At 38.1% G+C, this 18,689-nt stretch overlaps 1 protein-coding gene across 1 annotated transcript in view; it reads right to left on the minus strand.

The window, feature by feature from the left end:
- LOC140848036 (serine/threonine-protein kinase TAO1-like) overlaps positions 1-18,689 on the minus strand; it is a 404,763-nt gene that overhangs the window by 90,141 nt on the left and 295,933 nt on the right. The window contains exons 19-20 of the mRNA XM_073230114.1: positions 17,675-17,857; positions 16,550-16,781 (exon numbers count right to left, since the gene is read on the minus strand). Of these exons, the coding sequence (XP_073086215.1) occupies positions 16,550-16,781; positions 17,675-17,857 (415 nt within the window). The remainder of the gene's footprint in view (positions 1-16,549; positions 16,782-17,674; positions 17,858-18,689) is intronic.

Raw genomic sequence — 18,689 nt, forward strand, 5'->3', positions numbered from 1 at the left:
AGAAAAGGAGACTGTGAATGTTTTGTGAGTAATACCACGTTTTAGGTTCTCCAGAGCAGGGATTTGCTTTATTTAATGTTTGAATCACTAAAACATAATACAATGCCTTGCATATGCTCTTTCTTAATAAGTGTTAATTAAATATAAATTTTTATGATGCAAAGGAAGTATTCCTTAAGATTCAGTTTACTAAGACTTGAAAAACTAGGATGGTCCTATTTTTCTCCTTTGATCTATGAAATATACTTCATTAATATTAACCAGTTTTCTAATGTTACATTATCCCTGTGTTCTTGAAATTTATCCATCTTGATAATTCATGTTATTCTTATTATATATTGACTGATTGGAGCTGTTATTATTTCATCTAACTCTTGCTCTCCAAAGAGATTGGTTTATAATTTTGTGTGTGTGTACTAACTTTTCTGAGGCATATAAAAAGGGAGGGGTATGGTGGCAAAATGTCCACATAGTTGGAGTGGGGAAATCACAGAAGAAAGTATGGGAGAAAATCACATGGACAGGTAAATGTATGGGGAGAAAAAAGCAATAATCAAAGCTTCAACACCTGGCTCCGTTTTCAGTATCTTTAAGATAACAGCAGTATTCACAATAGCCAAAACATGGAAACAACACAGAGGTTCAGCAACAAATAAATGGATGAACAAATGAGGGTATGTGCATACAATGGAATATTATTCAGCTATAAAAAGGAATGTAGTACTGATACATCCTATACAATATGGATGAATCTTGGAAACATGCTAGGTGAAAGAAGCCAGATACAACAGGTCACATATTACATGAAACATCCAAAATAGATAAACCATAGACAGGAAATAGACTGGTGGTTACCAGAAGGGGAGATGGGGGAGCAACTGCTTAAAACATAGAGGGTTTTCTTCTGAAATACTATATATGTTTTGTAACTAGATACGGGAAGTCTTGCAGAACATCACGAATATACTAATTACTACTGACTTGTTTACTTTAAATCATTAATCATATATTATGTGAACTTTGTCTCTAAGAATCCAGTTTGTACATTTTTAAAATTATAGTCAGTGTTTTTTGTGTCTTACCCAAGAAATATTTGGTGACCCAAGGTCATCACAATATTCTGTGTTTCCTTCTGCTGTATGATTCTGGATTTTAGGTTTAGGTCAAGTGACTCTTTTCAAATTAATTTCTATATATAGTATGACTAAGCATTTATTTATTTTGCATACAGAGAACCAGTTGTTACAGCAGGATTTGTTAAAAACTTTCCTTTCCTCTTTGAATTAACTTGACTTTTTGGTAGCAAATCAATTGACTGAAAATATGTCGGTCTGTTTCCAGATTTTACTGTGTTCCTTTGCTCTATTCAGCCTGTACTTATACCAATACCACACTGTTTAGATCACTAAATTTATATCTACCAACTTTTTAACCCCCTCAAAATTTTGGCTATTCTAGGTCTTTCAAATTCCCATTTAAATTTTATAACCAACTACCTTGTCTGCTTGTTGAGATGAAATTTTATTAGATGCTGTTGAGTGGGATCTCCTACATGAATTACCTACTTAGTTGATAGTAGACTGGTCTAAGATGGTTTTGAAAGAAAAAGTTTTTGCTTTATTTCATTCTTTCTTCTCCATTGTTGTAGGATACAAGAGAAATGCCAGAACATGAGCAGGAAACAGCTCAGAGAACAAATATCTGGCTGTAAGAGAATGACGCAGCAACATCAGAAACAGCTGGTGAATCTGGAAAATAATCTAAAGGCTAAGATGGATGAGCATCATCACAGATTAGAGAAAAATCCTGAAACTGAGCATAACAACTTTGCAGCAAAAATGAAGAAACTTATCAAGAAACATCAGGCTGCGGTGGAAAAAGAGGTAGCTGACCAATATTACTAATGTATTTATTCTAACTTGTGGCTATTTCAAAATTAACCAAGATGGCATTTTGATGTTAGGGTATCTGTTCTCCAGAACCAGCAACTCAATTGGGGAAAGGGAGAAATATTTATATAACAGGTAAAATATCAAGTGCTGAGTCAGGAATGAGTAGATATGGAATTATGTCCTGATAACTTGATACTTTTATCATGTAACAATGGTTAAGTCAGGTAGATCAGATTAAAGATGATGATGTGAGAGGTGAGACAGAGGCCTCCTCCCAAAACCACATATAATATGAAATTATAGTTAATACAACTAACTCTAAAAGATCAATAGGAAAGAAGGCAGCACCAGACTGCTTACACCTGGAGAAAAGAACAGACCTCAAAAAGGGTAACATACCAAAGCTGTGATCTGGGGCTACCCATGCACTTCTCCCACCCCAGCTCACTGGGAGAAGGAAGAGAAATGGAGTGAGGAGGGGGTGGAGGCCTAGGACTACTGAACACCCAGCCCTGGAGATCTGCTGTGGGAGCACAAACCTATATTGCATTGTGCTCTGGAGATTAGTGGGGTTCAAAAATTAAGACACGAGGAATATTTGGAGAGACTGAGATTCCAGCCGCTTGTGGAAAACAGGGATCCACATCCAGCTGCTCTGAGACAAAAGAAAGGCAGGCAGTATGAGAGACTTCCTAACAGTGAGAGGGCTACTAAATGGGAAGGATTGCAGAGGGCTTGCTGCTGAGGAAAAAGGACAGGTAGACAAAATTGTCCAGGTGCACTCTGCCCAGCAGGTTGGGAACTTTTCAGCTCTGAAGCCTTCCACCATGATATGCAGCCTGCTGCAACTTTTGGCCAGCTGGCACTGGCTCACAAACCAGTTGCCTCTTCCCTGGCATCAGTCCAGCCAAGGGAGCCCCTGCCTACAGCAGCTACAAAGGCAAAGCACAGCGGGTTACACCTGTGTACTTGGCCCACTGGTCTGTCTGTGGAGAGGGACACAGTAGCTCAGAAGCAGGAAACAGCTCTTACCAACCCCCAGTCACCAGCACCACACCCAGCAACCACCGACATTGCTCCATCGGCTAAGCAGCCCCATAGAGTAGACCTTCTGGGCACTAGAGGGTGCCACATACAAATATGAAATGTCAAAGGAGACTGGTTCAAACCCAAATCCTCAAAACACCAGAAAAAGGGTCAAATGAAAATGAACTCATCAACCTTCCTGAAAGAGATTTCAAAAAAAAATCATAAACATGTCCATGGACGTAGAAAAAACATTCAAGGACTCAGGAATGAATTCAAGACAGAGATCCATTCATTAGAGAGTACAACTGGGGGATTTAAAAGTGTATTAGATACAGTGAAGGAGATGGTAAATGAAAAAGAAATTGGAGAAGAGGAATACAAAGAAGCTGAGGCTCAGAAAAAAGGATCTTTAGGAACGAAAGAATATTGAGAGAATTGTGTGACCAATCCAAATGGAATAATATTCGTATTATAGGGGTAACAGAAGAAGAAGAGAGAGAAAAAGGCAGTGTCTTTGAGGAGGTAAACCCTGAAAACCTCCCCAATCTGGGGAAGGAGATAGTCTCTCAGGCCTTGGAGGTGCAGAGATCTCCGAACACAAGGGACCCAAGGAAGACAACACCAAAACATATAATAATTAAAATGGCAAAGATCAAGGGTAAGGACAGAGTATTAAAAGAAGCCAGAGAGAGAAAAAAGATCACATACAAAGGAAAACCCATCAGGCAATCATCAGACTTCTCATCATAAACCTTCCATGCCAGAAGGGAGTGGCATGATATATTTAATGCAATGAAGCAGAAGCAAGAATACTCTACCCAATAAGATTATCATTTAACGTTGAAGGAGAGATCAATTTCCAGATAAGCAAAAGCCGAGAGAATTTACCTCCCACAAACTGTCTCTGCAGTGTATCTTGGATGGACTGGTATAGATGGAAGTATTCCTAAGGCTAAATAACTGTCACAAGAGGTAATAAAACCATATTAAAGAAAGCAGAGCAATTAATTCCTAAGTAAATGCAAAATTAAATCAACTACCCCAATGTAGGTTAAGGGATAGACAAAGAGTACAGAATATGATACCTAATATATAAAGAATGAAGGAGGAAGAAAAAAGAAGAGAAAAAAAATACAATCTTTAGATTGTGTTTGTAATAGCATGCTAAGTGAGTTTAGTGAGACTCTTAGATAGTAAGGAAGTTACCCCTGAACTTTTGGTAACCATGAATCTAAAGCCTGCAATGTCAATAAGTACATACCTATTGGTAATCGCCCTAAATGTAAATGGTTTGAATGTACTAATCCAAAGACATAGAGACCCCTCTATATGCTGCGTACAAGAGACTCACTTCAAACCCAAGACATACATAGACTGAAAATAAATGGATGGAAAATGATATTTCATGCATCAAATAGGGAGAAAAAAGCATGAATTAAAGTACTTGTATCAGACAAAATAGACTTCAAAACAAAGAAAGTCACAAGAGACAAAGAAGGACATTACATAATGATAAAGCGGTCAGTCCAACAAGAAGATATAACCATTATAAATACCTATGCACCCAACACAGGAGCACCTACATATGTGAAACAAATACTAACAGAATTGAACATGGAAATAGAATGCAATGCATTCATTTTAGGAGACTTCAACACACCACTCACTCCAAAGTACAGATCAACCAGACAGAAAATAAGTAAGGAGACAGAGGCACTGAACAACACATTAGAACAGATGGACCTAACAGGTATCTGCAGAATGCTCCACCCAAAAGCCACAGGATACATGTTCTTCTCAGGTGCACATGGAACATTTTCAAGAATAGACAATACACTAGGCCACAAAAAAGAGCTTCAGTAAATTAAAAAATATTGAAATAGAACCAGCTTCTCAGACCACCAAGGTATAACACTAGAAACAAATTACTCAAAGAAAATGAAAAAGCCTACAAACCCCTGGAGGCTTAACAGCATGCTCCTAAGTAATCAAGGGATCAAAGACCAAATAAAAACAGATCAAGCAATATATGGAGACAAATAACAACACTAATTCAACACTGCAAAATCTGCGGGAAGCAGCAAAGGCCATGCTAAGAGGGAAGTATATTGCAATATGGGGCTGCCTCAGGAAAGAAGAAAAATATGATATGAACAGTCTAAATTCACAATGAACAAAACCAGAATAAGAACAAATGAGGCCCAAAATCAGTAGAAGGAGGGACATAATAAAGATTAGAGCTGGCCTAAATAATGTTATGAATGGAATCATGACATTATGTAATGTCTCTCTTTACTCCTTGTAATTTTCCTAGCTCTGAAGCCCTGAATATTTCATGTATTATTAATATAGCCTTCAGCTGTCTTTCGTTTAATGTTTTACATTTCCCTAATGGAGGTCAGATTCTCTTAGCTTCCCTTCATCTAAGTCTTTCTCTCTCTCTCTCTCTCTCTCTCTCTCTCGTGTTTTGCATTCATTCTATAAGACTTTGCTTAGGTAAAGGATTCTCTTCTGGGTTGGCAGTTCTTTCCTTTCCTCACTTTAATCATTCAACATTCTGTGGCCTACATTGTATTTTATGAGAAATCTGTGATCATTCAAATTTTAGCAAATCTTTGCTTTTTAGCATTATGACATGTTTAGGCTTATCAGGCCTAGCTGTTTGTTACTGATTTTGAGTTTACGCCTTATCAGGCCTACACTCTTTTGAAATTTCTCTGTTTGGGGCTTGCTGAGCATCTTGAATCTCTAAATTTATGTTTTTATCAAATCTGGGGTCTTTTCTGCTTTTAGTAAGAATACTTTTCTCTAAAACATAAAATCTTTTCCTTTATAGAATACCTATAATGTGAAATTTAGACAATTCGATACTGTCCCACAAGTTTCTAAGGATGTATTCATTCTTTACAATGTTTTTTCCTCTATTTTCTTCAGTGTAGATAATTTCTGCTGCTCTATTGTCTTCAAGTTTCCAGACCCTTCTATAATGTCTTTTCAGTGGTTGAGCCCATGCAATTTCTTTTGTAATTTCTGGTAATCATATTTTTCAGTTCTGAATTTCTCAATGTGGGTCTTCTTTTATAGTTTTTATTTTTCTGCTAAGAACTTCAGTCTTTCCAATTATTTCAAGAGTGTTAACCATTATCGCATTTACTATGGTTATAATAACTGCTTTAAAGTCTTATGTGATAATTCCAACATTAGGCATCTCAAAATAGGCATCTGTCCTTTCTTTCCCTTGAGAATTTGTCACATTCTCCAGTGGTGTATGTGTGTGTTGTTTGCTTTAGCATGTGCAGTAAATTTTGGATTTTATTCTGGTCATTTTGAATATGATATTGTCATTTCTGAGTCATGTTTGCATCTTCTGGAGAAGGTTGATTTGTTTGTTTTAGCAGACACCAACCAGTGTAGATGACACGTTCTGTCTCACCTTCTGTGGGTGGTGGTTCTAATACCAGTTCTACTTTCAAAACTTTCCCTGTGCTCTTTGCATTTGCCCTGTGCTTTGTCTCTCGGTGATAGTCTAGGACTTAGGCAGTAGTATATATCATACATTATTAGTTCTCTTTCTCATAGCCTTTGCTATACTTTATGAGTCTATTTTAAACAAGCACAAGTTGTTATTTGTATTACTTTATACCTAGAATAGGGATGTCTTTTCCAGTTCTTTCTTCCCCATGATTTCTCCCATTCTCTTCAGTTTCCAGTGGCCTTTTCCCAGTTACTTTGATCAGAAAGACACAGATGCCTTTGGACTTCTGCATTGTACAGTTCCCCCATAACTGGGGCTGTCCTTGCATAAAGTGCAGAAAGAAGAGAGAAAAGGAAAAAAAACATAATGGCAATTCCCCTCATAGTGTTTGGATGACAGAGGCCCTGTTTCTAGCTTTTCTGGCCAGAGAGAAAGGTTTTTCCTGTTCCTCTGGCACTGCAAGTCTAGGGCTAAGAGGTAAAAGAACAGGAAAAAAACTAGCATATTTCCTCATGATCTCCAGATCACAGGGTCGGTCCCCTTTGGGACAGAAGAAGGGGACTCCTTTTAAGTGTTTTCTTGTCATCAGCACTATCAAAATAGTTACTCAGGCAACTCTTAGGCCAAAGCCAGGAGATAGAGGATAACAGAATCAGAAAACTCATGACTACACCCATTATGCTTCAGGTTTTGACTTCTCCTCCCAATTATTTATATTACCTGTTTATGGAATGTTGATATCCCTTGGCCATTTATATATTGGTGGATTAGGTACTTTCTGAGTGATTTGAATGATATGTATATATTTAAGGAATATTAACCCTTAATTAACCCTTAATCAGAATGTTTGCATTCTTGTGTTTGATTCAAACTTTTTGACATAGAAATTTTTTAAATGTGTTAGTCTTTTGTAGATTAAAAAACTTTGCTAATAGCCATTTGGATAGTCCCCCTAATCAGAGTATGTGTTGGGGTTTTAAAAATATTCTGTTTTATTTTTCTCAAATTTAGAACAAAATTTATTAAATTTATGAAAGTGATTGATACAAAAATTTAGGTAATACAGATGTCTGGGCTAACAGGTAATGCTCTTCACAGCCCTACTTACTTTAAGAGAGCAATATTAGCAATTCATACAGATCCTTCCATACTTTGTTCATAAGTTTTCAATATATATATATAACTGAGGTATTACTTACATGCAGTAAATGCATCCACAAGTGTACAGTTGGAGTTTTGTAAAGTCTACACTTGCATAATTCACTATCCCAATAATACATAGAATATTTTATCATCCTGTGAAGTTCCTGTGGGTACTTTTGAATTCACATACCCTTTTCTGTCCCCTACTAGCTGCAACCATAGATCTATCACTTTAGACAAATTTTACCTGTTAGAGAATTTAGGGAAATTGTATAGTATGTACTATTTTGTTTCTGGATTTGGCTGAACATAATGCTTTCCATAGTCACCTGTGTTGCAGCCATGTATCAGTACTCTACACCTTTTTATTACAATGAATAGTATTTCATTGTGTGAATATACCATAATTCTATAATACATTTACTTTTTGATAGATATTTGTATTATTTGCAGTTTGGGGCAATTATGAATAAAGCTGCTCTCTACTAGATCCTGTGTGCGAGGGTTATAATTTCTCTTGAGTAAATGATAACTAGTTAAAACTTGCTCTATCATAGTAAATGTTTATTTAACTTGATAAGCATCTCTTAAAGTTTTCCAAAATAGTTGTACAGTTTTACACTACCATCAGCAATGTAATGAGTTTCAGTTCCCTACATCGCACATTTATTTTTTAAATCTATTTTATTTTTATTATTTTTTGGTATCATTAATATACACTTACATGAACAACATTGTGGTTGCTATACTGCCTTCCCCGTGGCCCCCCACACACATTATGTGTGGTAATCATAACGCCCCCTTTCCCCCTTATCCCTCCTTTCCCACCCATCCTCCCCAGTCCCTTTCCCTTTGGTAACTGTAAGTCCTTTCTTGGTAACTTGTGATCTGAAGACTACCATGAGGCCAAATGGTTTCTCTTCCCTTGTATGAGTGAGATTTTGTAAATCTGAATACAAATGAGGGAAAAATCAATCAATGTGACTTTAAAGAGGGCTACCAGAATTCAGTAGAAATTATAAATGTCAATAAAGGAAGAGTTCTCAGCTTCAGTTTCTTTTTCTAGACAGTGTTCAATAAAATGAGTTTCTCACAAAGAATCATTTCCAATGCAGACCTATTGTAGTGATTTCATAAAAGTTCAGACAACAAAACCAGACACACAGTAAAATAGACTTCAATCAGTAATCCCTGTGCACTAGAGGCAAGTCTGCTAAATGTACAGCACACTCTTCATCATTTTAAGGAATCTGAGCCTGAGAAACTTCCAGTTCTTCCCAACTCAGAGGGCCTTTTCAAAGGCAATGCTACAAACTGGTGGGAGCACTATCACGTTAGATGAGGAAAAATAGCAAATTTGTTTTCCTTTAATAATGATCTGTATTTTGGTAAGCAGCTCAAATATGGCAACCCAAGATGTGAATTTTCCCCTTAGAGGAAGAAGTTTATCTAAAGAACAGAAACCTCCTTACATCACTAATAGAGATTCACACTTATATACTTAAACATATGATTTCCTGAATTGAATACACACTAGACACTTTACATTGGGAGAATGGGACAAAAATATGCAGGACCATGTAAAATTCCTAGGAAAGGGCTGCTGTTTAGGCCAAACCTGTGCTTATACGGTAGCGGCTCAGAAGGGGCAGAGGGTGCATGAAGAACTATTAGCAACCAGGAAGAGGCAGCTGGAGAGAGAAAACCCCATGCCAACACCACATCCCTCTCCCAGTGGCCACTGCCTGTTGATTTTAGTTTAGGGGACCCTTAGATGCCTTAGCAGTAATTCCTTTCTTGGCTGTTTTGATCCTCAGCAAAATTAATAGTTATTAGTATTAATGGAGTACAGGAAGTACAAGGATCAATGGCATCACTAAGAAAACTGTAGAGATAGCGCACATGAAGATTATGTGATTGGTTATCATCTTTACAGAGGAATCGCCAGCAGTGTTTTTCAATTTCCATGGTTCATTTCTCTCTGCATCACTTATTTTTTACTGTATCATGATACAGACCCATGGAAACACTAACTGGCTCCATCCCCAGTACTATTTTACTGCATTGCAACTTATGGATCCACATTTTACCCAACTTTCTTTCCACCCACACAAGTGCTAAGAGGGTATTAAAAAAGAAAAGATAGCATCTAATGACCATCTTTTTCATAAATAACAACCCAGAGTACTCACTCTTAAGAAACACATGCATTCTTGCCTTAACTGAGGACAGAAATAACCAAGTAACAGAACCTTAAGTGCCCTGATGGAAGTGTACAGTATGAGATACATCCACCTATCTATACACACATATACGCACTCATGTGTATATATAATATATACATACAAATGATAATAGCTCTACCAAAAATGTGCATACTTAACAGCTTTTTAAACAGCCAGTAGATCATGGCATAATACAATTTATTTCCACTAGTGAATGGCACAAATGGAGAAATTCAAAAGAGATGTTTCAAGTACAATAAAGTCATTTTTCACAGATGAAAATGAAAATAAAGAGTATTATTCCAGTGTCCTACACAATGTACTCTATGAAAGTTTAAAATGCTAGACATTTCGTACTTCAAGCAGAAAGTTGCTAAAGTCTTTTTCAGACACACTCATAACAGAGTTTTTGGTTTTTGAAAAGGGGGTGAGGAAACAGGCGGGAGTGGGAAGGAGTGTCAAGGACAGTTTCTTAGTGTGCTGAGTGGTGTTTACCTGATGTCTAGGCAGCTGAACATCATGAGGATTATGCTAAACAGTTCAATTTACTGGTAAGTCCTTGGCTTAGAGTACTAAGCATATTATACCTGTGGGTGTGGCTTTAAATGCAGGGCTATTCATCTCCAGGTGTAGAAATTACGAAAAGTGAATGGCAGCTCTGAATAAAAATAATATAAGTACATTTTCCAGCTAACCTTATGTACCAATGAAAATACCTGTAGATACTGTAATTTGGGGATAAAGCTGATTTTAATAAAGGGAGAAAAATATGTATGAATGGAAGGGAACCCAATTAAGGAATATCTCAAGGTATGAGGTTTTACATTTTCAAAATGTTAACTTAAAAAAAGGGAGAGATAGTGAACACAGGAAACTTTTTACTGCCAAGTTCTGGATACCAGATATAGCATTTACAAATTTCTGACATGCTGGACAAATTTCCCATATTTTTTATTTTCTTAAACACACATATATTAAGTGAACACCAACACTGGGGAGGAGGTAGTATTAGTTTAAACAAAGGTTGACATTTGTACACTGATTGAGAAAGTGCCTGCTTCTTTCTTCAGGATCTTTTAAAATCTTTCAAATTTTCCTGCTTTTACTCTTTCATGATTCCTACCATGATTGAGATTCCTCAGAAGTTAATCTTACAAACACACACAAACCAATCTGAATGATTAAACTGAACTGATTTGAATCTTTTTGCAAACTATATATATTTAATTCAAATTAACTTAATGGAATAATCCAGGTATAGTGATGTAAAACTGGTTGCCACACAATTCAATCAGATTTGTGTGGCAAAAACAAAGCCCTACTGGACAGACATTTGGACTCAGTATTCAATCACGATGTTACAAGTACATATATATAGTCTGCATGAACTCAGTAATTCAGTTTGACTGATTTAAGTCCATTTCGATTTTAGAGTTTTATATGCAAAACTGGTCTGCTTCAGTAGTGTAAAGGAGCCAGATCTAGTAAGAATTTTTTAAAAGGTATCAAATTCCATTATATTTTTGGACATTTTATAAATTCTAAAGCTTGGTCCTCTCATTTTCCTCTAAACATGTAGATATCTCAATTTGTCAGAGATACTGTACAATATTTGAATGCAGAAGAGACATTGAAATAATTAAAAGTCCCTTTCAGTAGAATCAAGTACATGTTATGTCCACCTAAAAACTGGTCATCTGAACCGTGGCCAAGAGGACGACGGACCAGAGCGCTACATGGAACACTGCCTATGACTGTGTGTGAATTCTACTGTGACTTGGTTTTAAAAATATTTACACTAAAATATTAATTTTTCTCCCAGTTCTCTTTAAAGGAATGCTAGAAACTCCTAAAGGGGTGGATTCAGGCAGACTGGACTGATGTGCCTGGAGAAGACTTACATTGGTTGAGAAAACCAAGATTTCAATGGTGATTAGTCTGCTCTAGGTGGAGAGTATCACTGAGAGGGCCTTGGAGAATTCGACCTGGGAGCCCTCTGTGAAAAGCAGGAATCTGTCAGCAGCAGGGCTCCTGGTTCTTCAAGACAACTGGGGAGAAGGCAGGACAGTGACCTAAAGGAACTTTGAGTGCTCACCAGGAAGGACATTTTTTCCCTTCAAGTCATATTCATGGCTCCCCACCCGCCTGCAGCTCAGTCTCCACACTAGCGGTGGGACCCCAAGTCACATCTGACTGTCAGCATCGGGTGTATCCTTCATTGCAAAACAAAACAAAATAAAACAAAACATACCCCTCTCTGGAAAAGAAAAGTTAGCTTTCGTCAAGAGATTTCCTGACCACCATAACTGACTTTAGTTTTTGCTTTTTTTTTTAATTTGCCAAACTTGCTGGTTCCTTTTCAGTAGTACTTTAGCACCGAGGCTTTAGACTTCTGGAAGTGGTGTTTCTGTCATGTGATGTTCACATGATGCCAAGCAATCACTAAGTCTCAAGGAACTGGAAGTTTGTAAAGTATTGCAGCAACAAAAAAAGCAATTAAAAAAAAAAAGAAGAAGACCTGCACATACAGCAAAACCTACAGTGGTGCTGAGGGTTAGTCAGCAGCTGGTAAAGTCACAGGCTCAGAGACTCCTGGCTCACTATGGCAACTAAGCACTTAAATAATGGGCTATTCTACTTGTAAACAGGAAACCCCATAAACCAAAAGGGGGTAATCAAATTATGTCTAAGTAGTGTGATGAGAATTCCAGGAGATGGCGGTCTGTAAATACGGCATCATTCAAATACTTCCGGCATTTCATTTGTATTGGCTATATGTGTTTGTTTTCCTATAAACAAAGTAAAAGTACTGTTTGGGGTCTTGGAAGTTAACAGAGCTTAGCTCAGCTAGGATGACATATCACAGCATAAGCAACAAAACGTCAGCATATATATAGGCTTCATCTCCACACTCTGCTACTGAACAAACCCATCATATGAGCATTCAGGGGCCCCTCTCACCCTTTTTTTCTTCCCCGTTGGAGGCTCACAGGTTTGATGATGCAATTTCCACAAAACCTGTGGTCTCCTGAAGCACCTCCATCTCACCATGCCACAAAGAAGGCACAATTGAATGGACAAAAAAAAAAAAAAAAAATCACTGACAAGCTTGCAGCATTCAGAAAAAGAATTAGGTTGTCTTCTACTCTCTGAAAGAGTCAATGCAACCCTTTAGTGTTCATGGATTTCCACTTTTTTCCTACTCCAAATGAGGCCAATTTTATCAACAAAAGTCAGACAAAATACATTTATTTAATAAACAAAATACATTGGTGAGGGTATACAGGTGTGCTTCCATAATAACTTGTTTTAGCACACGCTCCCTGCTGTGAGCGGCTCATAAGAACCTGGGGTATACAGAGAAAGGCTTTAGATCTTTTCACAAATTTCTTAGGATAGAGTTGTCCAAAAGTGATGACTCAAGCCACGTTGCTGGATTGTTTTTGCAGTTTTCAGAAAATACCCCCATCTAACAGTTTCTTTTTACCATGTGCACTGTATGTGTGCACGTGTGTGCGTATTTGATAAACACACATACACACCAATTCCCCTTTACATAAAATTTCCCCAAAAGTTAAAACCAAAACAAAACACAAAACCTGACAGCTAAATACTATGACATCCCAATTAGTAAACACAAAACAGAACGCTTTACAAATATGAATAAAATATACCATATGTACTCAGCCTCCACATGGTAGTACCCAAGTGAGGAGGCTGCTTGTGATGATGTCTATAGGGAGTTTCTTTTGGTGGACTGTTCAGCGGAAAGACCATTCTCAATTATTTTGATTTGGTTGTTGATCCATTGATTATTTAGGAGCATGTTGTTAAGCCTCCATGTGTTTGTGAGCCTTTTTGCTTTCTTTGCGCAATTTATTTCTAGTTTTATGCCTTTGTGGTCTGAGAAGTTGGTTGGTAGAATTTCAATCTTTTTGAATTTACTGAGGCTCTTTTTGTGGCCTAGTATGTGGTCTATTTTGGAAAATGTTCATGTGCACTTGAGAAGAATGTGTATCCTGTTGCTTTTGGGTGTAGAGTTGTATAGATGTCTATTAGGTCCATCTGTTCTAGTGTGTTGTTCAGTGCCTCTGTGTCCTTACTTGTTTTCTGTCTGGTGGATCTGTCCTTTGGAGTGAGTGGTGTGTTGAAGTCTCCTAAAATGAATGCACTGCATTCTATTTCCTCCTTTAATTCTGTTAGTATTTGTTTCACATATGTTGGTGCTCCTGTACTGGGTGATATCTGTTTATAATGGTTATATCCTATTGTTGGATTGAGCCCTTTATCATTATACAATGTCCTTCTTTATCTCTTGTGACTTTCTTTGTTTTGAAGTCTATTTTGTCTGATCTAGAGTACTGCAACACCTGCTTTTTTCTCCTTGTTTTTTGCATGAAATATCTTTCTCCATCCCTTGACTTTTAGTCTGTGCATGTCTTTGGGTTTGAGGTGAGTCTCTTGGAAGCAGCATATAGATGGGTCTTGCCTTTTTATCCATTCTATTACTCTGTGTCTTTTTATTGGTGCATTCAGTCCATTTACATTTAGGATGATTATTGAAAGATATGAACTTATTGCATTGTAAGCTTTAGGTTTTGTTTACCAAAGGTTCACAGTTAGCTTCTTTACTACCTTACTGTCTAACATCACTCACTTCTTAAGCTATTATAAACACAGTCTGATGATTCTTTATTTCTGTCTCTTCTTATTCCTCCTCCTCCATTCTTTGTATGTTAGATTTTTTTTTGTGTGTGTGTGGGCTCTTTTGTGTTTCTTTGACTGATTTTGAGGGTAGTTGATTTTAATTTTTGCCTTTAGTTAATATTTGATTGTTCCACTTTCGTTGCTGTGATTTTATTTTCTCTGGTAACATCTGTTTACCCTTAAAAGTGCTTCCATCTGGAGCAGTCCCTCTAAAATACCCTGTAGAGGTGCTTTGTGGGAGGCAAATTCCCTCAACTTTTGCTTATCTGGGAATTGTTTAATCCCTCCTTCATATTTAAATGATAATCATGCTGGATACAGTATCCTTCATTCAAGGCTCTTCTGTTTCATTGCATTAAATATATCATGCCATTCTCTTCTGGCCTTTAAGGTTTCTGTTGAGAAGTCTGATGATAGCCTGATGGATTTTCCTTTGTAGGTGACCTTTTTTCTCTCTCTGGCTGCCTTTAATACTTTGTCTTTTAATACCTTGTCTTTGATCTTTGCCATTTTAATTATTATGTGTCTCGGTGTTGTCCTCCTTGGGTCCCTTGTGTTGGGAGTTCTGTGTGCTTCCATGGTCTGAGAGGCTATTTCCTCCCCCAGTTTGGGGAAGTTTTCAGTAATTATTTCCTCTAAGATACTTTCTATCCCTTTTCTCTCTTCATCTTCTTCTGCTACCCCGATAATGTGGATATTGTTCTGTTTCAATTGGTCACACTGTTCTCTTAATATTGTTTCATTCCTGGAGATCCTTTTGTCTCTCTCTGCATTAGCTTCTCAGTGTTCCTGTTCACTGATTTCTATTCCATTGATGGCCTCTTGCATCTCATCCATTCTGCTTTTAAGACCTTCCAGAGATTGTTTTACTTCTGTATCCTACCTCCTTAGCTCTTGCATATTTCTCTGCAAGTCCAGCAGCATAGTTATGACCTTTACTTTGAATTCTTTTTCAGGAAGATTGGTTAAATTTATCTCCTCAGATTCCCTCTCTGGGGAGGATGTCTGGGTTAGTCTGATCTGTATCAAATTCTTCCACCTTTTCATGGTGATAGGGGTAGCTGTAGGCAGTTGGGGCATGTGTCAGCTGGGAAATCAAAGTCCCTTTCCACTTGCTCCTGGCCTTCCTTTACTGGGAGAATGGTGACCCCTAGCGGCTTTTACTGGGCAGCTGCATGCAAACGGGGTCTTTGAATCTTGCCCTGCCACTGTGGAGTAAGCTCCACATCGTTGCTGTTGGCATGGCCACTTTTAGGCTGCTGCTCTGCTGTGGGGGAGCCACGCCAGTGGGGGAATGGGCGGGAGGCTGTTTATCACTGTGAGGGATCTCCGAGCTGTGTTGTCAACCCCCTGGGCCCCTGGAGTTCCCCGGGATTCCCAGCTGCTAGGCTGAGTGTGATGGGATGCCTCCGTCCAGCTGTGAGGCCCCTGTCCCTTCAAGACCTTCAAAAAGCACTCACTTTTCTTTTGTCCCAGGTCCGCTGGCTGCAGGAACCTGCTTGCAGGTTTTACTGTTCAGTTTCCCTAGTATCCAGCACACCATGCACTGTGTGTCTGTGCTCTGGTGCAGATGGCTAGGGCTGGGTATTTAGCAGTCCTGGGCTCCCTCTCCCTCCCTGCTCTGACTCCTCTCCTCCCACCAGGAGCTGGGGTGGGGGTCGCCCTGGTCCTTCCTGGCCACAGCTTGTATCTTACCCCCTTTGCGAGGCACTGGGTTCTCACAGATGTAGATGTAGCCTGGCTGTTGTACTATATCTTCTGGTCTCTGTTTTAGGAATGGTTGTATTTGTTGTATTTTTAAAAATATATATGTTTTTGGGAGGAGATTTCTGCTGTCCTACTCACACCGCTCTCTTGGCTCCTCCTTGCCAATCTCAATTATTAAATTACATGTAAGACATGTGTGACCCATTGGATATTTGTCAAGTGACGCTGGTGCTTCTGTTCATGCCCTGTTCTGTCCATCCCTTGGTAGCTGTCGCCTCAGAATCCGAAGGCTATTGCGAACTCCCATACTGCTACCTCGGGGTACCCCATGCATTGGCTGAGAAGGGTGACCTGCATGGCTGGGGACTCACCTTGCACTGGATGTCCCCAGGCTTGTGATAGGCCACCTATGGGATGCCCCCTGTGAGGAGCTCCGGGGGAGCTGTGGCTGAATGCCTCAGGGGCAAGGTTAGAAAGGACGTTTCTAAAACCTAGTCCTTCGCTTTCAGAGTTGAAAGCTTTCATCTCTTTTGCTCGACGCTCCAGCAGGCTTCGTATCCTTTCAGTGCACTCATTCTGAAATGTCAATATCTCTTCGTCCATCTATTGTGGGTTGGTGGGGGGAAGCAAAAAGAAAGCTCATTTATTTTAAAAAATCTATCAACTAAAGAAACAATAATTATTACGGTTTTAAAGTGAATCATAAAAATGTCCACACTGGCTATTTTAAAGGATGTACATTTAAAAATCAAAGAGATCAACTATAGAAATCACATATAACTTATATTGCTAAAATGTGTAAAATCAAGTTCTTAAAAGCAAAGGTAATAATGTATTGAAATAATAAATCAAGGCGCACACACACACACACACACACACACAGCCTCAGTACCTTAAAGGACACAAGTGAATTTAGGGATTCATGTTCTAATATACATGACAAAGAATAAGTAAAATAAATAAAGCTACATCTAGAAATAATATTTTCAGCCTGACTCTTCATCTGTGTAAAACTGGTTTTATCTTCTCTTTTCTAGTAATGCATCAATTTGTACAGTTTGAGAACAGGGATGAATGAGTAAAGTATATTCCTGATCCTTTTTCCTTGTCTCTCTCAAGCAATTACTAAAGTTTTTTCCTTCACTATCCAAGTTTCTCTCCAATTTCTTTAGGTACAACTAGGTACACAAAGAAGTGAGGAAGCCGGAGCCAGAGCTATCCTTTTACAATTCAACTGTCTTCGCATAACTCCACATCATTCCTCTAGCAATTACTACTTAAGTATATTCCTTTAATATATCACACTCATTAATTTTAAGGTTCATTACTGAATCAGTAATTTTAAAGAAAAAGAAAACACTACCAAAACTAGAATTAAGGAAATATGGTATTGTCAAGACAATCTAATGCCACCTCTGTCATCATGAAAATATATTTATGAAATGATTTTGATGAAAGCAAATACTGGCACAATTACTTTTTTCTATTACGTATACCTGTTGTTTTAAGAGTGCCTTGCGGAGGGAGACCCTCTCTTCAAGCTCCCGAAGCTCTTGAGCGTGTTGTGCCTCAACCTGCATTTTGATCTTGCTCTGAAGTTCAGTCAACAGCTCCAGTTCCTGCTGCAGCTGCGTTTTCAAAGCCTGGCACTCTGCCTCCTGTGCTTCATCCAAATGCCGCTGAAAGAGAGAAAGAAAACATATATCCTCCTGTGAGCTACCTTCTCATGACCTATGGAAAGGAGGAGGTGTAAGTGAAGACAGACTACTCTTCCATAGGGCACAACTGTTCTCTTTTACATCTTGGAGTAAACCTCTCTGGAAAAGGAAAACACAGCAACCAATGACGGCGTTATAAGAATAAAGCTATCATAAGCTATTTGGATGATGCCTAAATAATCATTATTTTTTAAAGAAAAATATAGAATCTGATTGATATAAGACTGTGAATCTCTTCTCTCCAATGGAAATAACTATAGAACAGGTTATTTATTTAATGCTACAGCTTATGGGCCAAATCTGAACAGCTACCTGATTTTTTGTTTTTGTTTTTCAATAGTCCACTAATTAGGAATGGTTTTTTACATTCTGAAATGGTCACATTTTAAATGGCTATGTAAATACCCACATAATAACCTCAACTTTTCCTCCTAAAATATTTACTATCTGGCCCATTAAGAAAAAGTCTGTAAACTTACATAGCAACTATTTTGTAGCTGCACTCAAATGTGACCATCTGGATTCCCGATAAAGTACTACTTTTTGAACACTGCTTAACAAAGTTGCTTCTCCAATCTTGATGCGCTGTTGGTATATGTACTGAACGTCTGCAAGGCACCAGCAGAGAGCCTATGTGGAGCCTCATGTCCAAATGTATCAAAGAGAATTACATATGCATCATGCATATTTCCAAGCAATGCTGAGAACAAGAAGAATATGGGCCACCATGACTATTTCCCAAGGTGCAGCAGAGTTTTCATTTCCGACTTAATATTTCAATTGTTGGGATTTT

Source organism: Manis javanica, chromosome 2 (assembly GCF_040802235.1).
Source record: "Manis javanica isolate MJ-LG chromosome 2, MJ_LKY, whole genome shotgun sequence".
In the NCBI taxonomy this organism is placed as follows: Eukaryota; Metazoa; Chordata; class Mammalia; order Pholidota; family Manidae; genus Manis; species Manis javanica.